General features: G+C 67.8%; 1 protein-coding gene across 1 annotated transcript; it reads left to right on the forward strand.

Moving 5' to 3' along the window:
• Positions 1–1,482: 1,482 nt before the first annotated feature.
• LOC138099421 (all-trans-retinol 13,14-reductase-like) lies at positions 1,483–5,318 on the forward strand. Its single transcript, XM_068996626.1, has 11 exons — positions 1,483–1,648; positions 1,759–1,941; positions 2,316–2,545; positions 2,731–2,926; positions 3,246–3,443; positions 3,532–3,657; positions 3,932–4,070; positions 4,155–4,264; positions 4,401–4,567; positions 4,684–4,843; positions 5,011–5,318. Exons 1-11 carry the CDS (start codon positions 1,483–1,485, stop codon positions 5,316–5,318), a joined length of 1,983 nt encoding a protein of 660 aa, XP_068852727.1.
• Positions 5,319–6,000: the final 682 nt, after the last annotated feature.

The raw sequence follows: 6,000 nt of genomic DNA on the forward strand, positions 1-6,000 counted from the left end.
TCTGCCCCCCCACCACGTGGGGGACGTGGGGAAAACGGGGTCCCCCCGTCCCTTGTAGCCCCCTGACTCAGTTTCCCCGTGGGGAAGCCCCCCCTGTCCCAGGTGGGGACCCCCAGGATTGGGGATGGGGGGATGCAGGGTTTTGGGGGGTCACACCCAGAAGCTGCCGTGGCCCCGGGTGTTCCCCCCTGTCCCCCAGGCCACAACCCCCCCGCGGGGACCCCCTTCTCCCCTTGCCAGGGTGGGGGTCCCTCACTGTCCCTTGTGTCCCCTGTCACCCCTTCCTAGGTAGCAATAACCCCCTCCCCGCGCCCTGTAATTAACCTTTAATTAACCCTTAATTGGCCTTGTAATTAACCCAGTGGGGGGCTGTGGCTGGGGACTCGCTAGGGGGGTCTGGGGTGGCGACACGGGGTGTCCCCAAGGGACAGGGACACAGGGGTGCAGGGTGTGCCCCGTGTCTCTCCTGCCCCGGGTCCCCCCCCGTGCCCCCCCCGTCCCTGCCCCCAGTTTCTCCTTTTTGGTACTTTGCTGTGAATTTTATTAAAGGAGAGAAAAATGGGTTTGTCCCTTGTGGTGAATGCGGGGGGGGGGGGGGGGGTGCTGGGGGCTGGTGTCACCTGTGTCAGCTGTGTCACACCCGCCGCCTCACCCCCAGCCCTGTCCCGCCGGGTGCTGATGGTTTTTTATCCACAAACCACCATTTCCCACCAGTTTGGGGCTGGGAGGGTGTTGGGAGGGCTGGGGGGTGTGAGTGAGTGAGTGAGTGAGTGAGTGTGTGAGTGAGTGAGTGTGTGAGTGTGTCACACGTGTGTCACCTTGCACACACGCAGGGGGCCCTTCCTTGGTGCTGCCGGGAGGGGTCAGCAGAGCTGCAGGCACCGGGGGGGGGCTGTGGGCGTGCAAGGGGGTGTGTGGGCGTGCAAGGGGGTGTGTGGGTGTGTGTGGGCGTGCAAGGGGGTTCGCACGGCCTGTGGGTGTGCCCGTGTGTGTGCGGCGCCCAGCATACCACAGGCACACACGTCCCCACCTTGTGCACACGGGCTGCCGTGGCCGTGGGGTGTCCTCGGATGTCACAGGGTGCCATGGGGTGCCATGGGGGGCCGTGGGGTGGCATAAGGGTGCTGTAGGGTGCCACGTCCGTGCGCGTGGTGTCCATGGGTGCTGTGTCCGTGCAGTGCCGTGTCCGTGTGGTGCCGTGTCCATGGGTGCCGTGTCCTTGCAGTGCCGTGTCTGTGGGTGCCATGTCCGTGGGTGCTGTGTCCGCGTGGTGCCGTGTCCGTGGGTGCTGTGCCCGGGAGCTCTGTGTCTTTAAGCAGCGCTGTCTCTAAAGCCTCTGCGTTGGCCCATCCATAATCCCCGTGTCCCTAAGCTGCTGCGGCTATAAGGTCTGGGGCCAAACACACCGGGCTGTGCCGTGTCCGTGCTGTGTCCGTGCCGTGTCCGTGCCGTGTCCATACAGAGCCGTACTCGGTGACAGCCATGTGGCCCGCGCTGCTGCTGCTGGTGGCCCTGACCGTGCTGGCCCTGGGCCGGGTGGCCCATCGGCTGCTGGCCCCATCTGGCAACCCATTTGCAGGACCACCCCTGGAGCCACCACGGCCACTGGTGACTGACCAACGCACCCGGGACAGGGTCCTGAAGCGGGGTGAGTGTCTGTCCTGTGTCTGTGTGTCCGCGTGCCCGTCCGTCTTGTGGAATACTGGCTATGCAGGGCTCAGTGTCCCCTGCCGGTCACTGTCACACGGGTGTGCACAGGGTTCAGTGCCCAGCGCGTGCCGGACCAGCTGGATGCCGTGGTCATCGGCAGTGGCGTGGGGGGCCTGGCGGTGGCCGCCACCCTGGCCAAGGCGGGCCGGCGGGTGCTGGTGCTGGAGCAGCACGACCAGGCCGGGGGGTGCTGCCACACCTTCGAGCAGCACGGCATCGAGTTCGACGTGGGTAAGGACACCCTGACCCCTGTCACCCCCTGTCACCTCCCGTCACAGCCTGTCCCCACAGCCCCACTGTGAACCCGCTGCCAGCCCTGGTGTGTGCAGTGCATGTGTGCCATGTCCGTGCCGTGTCTGTGCCTTGTCCCTGCCATGTCTGTGCCGTGTCTGTGCCATGTCCCTGCCGTGTCCCTCCCGTGTCCGTGCTGTGTCCATGCCGTGACCATGCCGTGTCCCTGCATGCCAAGATCCCATCCCACCCCCGCCCCTCAGCGTGACCCACACCAGACAAAGCCGAACCCTGCCCTCCCCGGCTGCTCCTGCCATGTGTCCGTGTGATGTCCCCGGTGTCCCCCTGCCGTGTCCCCTGTCCCCGTCCCGCAGGCATCCACTACGTGGGGCAGCTGCATGAGGGGAGCCTCCTGCGGGTGCTCCTGGACCAGCTGACGGATGGGCAGCTCTGCTGGCACCGCCTGCCTGACCCCTACGACGAGGTGACCCTGGGACCCCAGCGCTACCAGCTGCGCTCCGGCAAGGTGGCTTTTGTCACCGCGCTGGAGGAGCAGTTCCCCGCTGAGAAGGCGGCCATCAGGGAGTTCATGAAGCTCTCCAAGGTGCGGCCCTGGGGTCACAGCAGTGACAGTCCTGAGGACGTGGTGGTGGCCAGGCAGGGCGGTGCTGGCGGTGGCACATGGTGATGTCGCACAGGTGGCCTTGCGGCGCGTGGTGCTGCTGGCCGTGCTCAAGCAGTCCCCACGCTGATGTGGGTGGCGACAGTGACACTGCGCCTGTCTCGCAGGTGGCCTCGCGGCACGTGGCACTGCTGGCCGTGCTGAAGCTGTCCCCGCGCTGGCTCGTCACCCTCCTGCTCCGCTTGGGCCTCCTGCCCCGCCTGTCCCCCGTGTTCCGCATGGCCACCACCAGCCACAGCCAGGCCGTGGCCCAGCTCACCTCTGACCCCGACCTGCGCGCCCTGCTCGGCTACCTCTTCTACGGTCAGGGGCTGTCGCGATAGGGACGGGCTGTTGAGATAGGGAGGGCACCACGGAGGAGGAGGAGGGGGGTACTGCAGTGGTGGAGGTTGTGTCATGACGGGGCGTGTCACCATCACGGTATGGGCAGTGCTCTGTCGGGGCTGTATCGTGGTGGGAAGGGCCGTGTCGCGATAGAGGAGGCCCACGTTACACCGGGGGAGGGCTGTGTCGCAATAAGGGAGGGCGATATCGTGATGAAGACCACCATGTCGCGACGCGAGAGGGCTGCCCCGCCCTGCGGCGCAGGACAGCTGTGCCCGTGTCCCCCCTGTCGCCGCAGGCACGGCCCCGCGGGACTCGAGCTTCCTGGTGAACGCGCTGATGGTTCACCACTACCAGCGCGGGGCCTGGTACCCGCGGGGGGGGGCGAGCGAGGTCGCCTTCCACGCCGTGCCCGTCATCGAGCGAGCCGGGGGGGCCGTGCTCGTGCGCGCCCCCGTCACGCGCGTGCTCGTCAGCGCCGCCGGCACCGCCCTGGGTGAGCGCCGGGACCCCCCCGAGGGTTGGGGACAGGGTGGCAGCGCCCCGCGTGTCCCCTGACCCCCCCCCCCCGCCTCGGTCCCCAGGGGTGGCGGTGCGGGCGGGGCCCGCGGACGAGGAGCTGGAGATCCGCGCCCCCATCGTCATCTCCGACGCCGGGGTCTTCAACACCTTCGGGAAGCTGCTGCCCCGCCACGTCCGCAGCCTCCCCGGTATCGTGGCACTGTGTCCCCGGGGCCGTCGTGTCCTCTGTGTCCCCGGCATCCCCACATCTCCATCATTCCTGACAGCCCCGTGTCCCCTGCACACGCAGGGCCGGGTGTCACTGCCGTGTCCCTCGCACACGCAGGGCTGGGTGTCACCGCCGTGTCCCTCGCACACGCAGGGCCGGGTGTCACCCCCGTGTCCCCTGCACACGCAGGGCCGGGTGTCACTGCCGTGTCCCTCGCACACGCAGGGCCGGGTGTCACCGCCGTGTCCCCGCAGGTGTCCGCTCCCTCCTGGACATGGTGCGGCCGGGCATGGGATCCTTCCTGGTGTTCGTGGGGCTGCGGGGCAGCGCGGCCGAGCTGGGCCTGCCCCCCACCAACTTCTGGATCTACCCCCACAACGACCTGGACGCCATGTGAGGGGTCCTGGCACCCCGGGGGGAGGGGCACGGCGGGTGGTTGGGGGCACGGTGGGGCATCGCATCCCTGTTTTCCCACAGGATGACCCAGTACGCTGCCCTGAGCCGCGATGACGTCCCCGAGAACCTGGCCATGATGTTCATCACCTTCCCCGCCGCCAAGGACCCCACATACGAGCAGCGGCACCCAGGTACCGCTCCGGGGGGATCCCCGTGTCTCCCCAGGTCCCCTTCGCGGGCTCAGAGGCTCCCCAGTCCCACCGGCACGGGACGGGCACTGCCACTGTCACCCCCACGGGGGTGTCACCGACTGTCCCCGCCCCACAGGCAAGTCCTGCATGACCATCCTGACCATGGCACGGTACGAGTGGTTCGAGGAGTGGGCCGGGAGCCGCCCCCGGCACCGCGGCCCCGAATACCAGCGGTACAAGATGGACATCGCCCAGCGCCTGCTGGAGCGGGCCCTGCTCCGCTTCCCGCACCTGCGGGACAAGGTGCCCCACGGGATGGGCTGGGGTGTATCTCAGGGTCGGGGTGCCCCAGGGGGGTCCGTCCGTGCCCCCCGTGCCCCCTGTGACCCCGGCATGCCCCGACCCCCCGTCCCGTGCAGGTGGAGTTCGTGGAGGCGGCGTCCCCGCTCACCAACCAGCACTACCTGGGGGCTGCGCGGGGGGAGATGTACGGCACCGAGCACGACCTGCTCCGCTTCAGCCCCGCCGTGGTGGCCGCCCTGAGACCCGACACGCCCGTGAGGAACCTCTACCTGACAGGTGAGTGTCCCCGTGTCCCGCTGTCCCGCTGTCCCCATGACCAGCTCCGGGCTGTGGATGGTGTCCCCAGGGGCTCCCTGCAGTGGGTGGTGTCCCCTCATTGTCGTGGCCTCGTTCCCCATGGAGGTGGCTCTGTTCTGCCCCGGGGGTGGCTGTGTGCTCCCCAGGGGTGTCCCTGTCCCACGGTGGCTGTCCCCAGGGCAGGATGTGTTCTCCTGTGGGCTGGCGGGGGCTGTGCACGGGGGGCTGCTCTGCGCCTCGGCCATCCTGGGCCGCCTGCTCTACCTGGACCTGCTGCTCCTCAAGAGGAAAATCAAGCGGCGCCAGGGCCGGCACACGGCGTGAGGGGACAGCGGGGCTGGGGGACGCCTGTCCTCGGGGATGGCCCGGGGCTGGGAGTGGCTCCCAGCTCAATAAATCCCGACGTCCCACCGGCCTGCACCTGTCCTTGGGGAGGGGATGGAAACGGGGATAGGGGCTGGAACAGGAACGGGGACGGGGTGGGATGGGAATAGGGATAGGGGTGGGACTGGAATGGAGAGAGGGTTGGGATGATGGATGGAGGCTGGGATGGGGACTGGGATGGGATGGACACAGTGATGGGCACAGGGAGCACCCACAGCTGGGGGTGAATGTGGGGTGCAGAACCCCCGTTAAACTTCCCCACTTCTCCCTCTGTCGTCCCTGAGCCTCCCCATCCCCCCCAAACCAGCAGAGTCCAGAATTCTTTTACACTTTTAAATATAATAAATAGGGGAATTCCCAGTGGGATGGCTTGGGGATGGGGGGGGGAGGGACATGGGCCCAGGCCATCTGGGTGGTCCCGAAGGATCCATGTCCCCCTGAGTGAAGGGGAGAGTTGTCCCCAGCTGTCCTTGGAGGAGGTCACCTCTAGGTCCAGGTGGTCAAGGGGGGCTGAGCTGTGGGCATGTGGCCACATTCGGGGCATGGCCCCTGGGGCAGGGGGTACAGGAAGGGCTTCGCTGTCACCTGAGGAGAGGGGGGAGTCAGTGCGGGGGGACATGTGGCCGCCCCAGGGGGTTCCCCACGGAGGAAGGTGTCCCCCTTTGTGGGCAAGGCAGCCCAGCACCCCATAACCCCAGCACCCAGCACCCCCTAACCCCAGCACCCAGCAACCCCCACCCGCAGCCCCAGCG

Source organism: Aphelocoma coerulescens, chromosome 27 (assembly GCF_041296385.1).
Source record: "Aphelocoma coerulescens isolate FSJ_1873_10779 chromosome 27, UR_Acoe_1.0, whole genome shotgun sequence".
Lineage (NCBI taxonomy): Eukaryota > Metazoa > Chordata > Aves > Passeriformes > Corvidae > Aphelocoma > Aphelocoma coerulescens.

Excerpts from the sequence above, each read along its gene's own strand:
- LOC138099421 (XM_068996626.1), top strand. The coding sequence starts at position 1,483 with ATGTGGCCCGCGCTGCTGCTGCTGGTGGCCCTGACCGTGCTGGCCCTG. Across the intron at positions 2,546-2,730 it reads AGTTCATGAAGCTCTCCAAG|GTGGCCTCGCGGCACGTGGC; the intron begins GTGCGGCCCTGG and ends CCTGTCTCGCAG. Across the intron at positions 3,444-3,531 it reads CGCCGCCGGCACCGCCCTGG|GGGTGGCGGTGCGGGCGGGG; the intron begins GTGAGCGCCGGG and ends CTCGGTCCCCAG.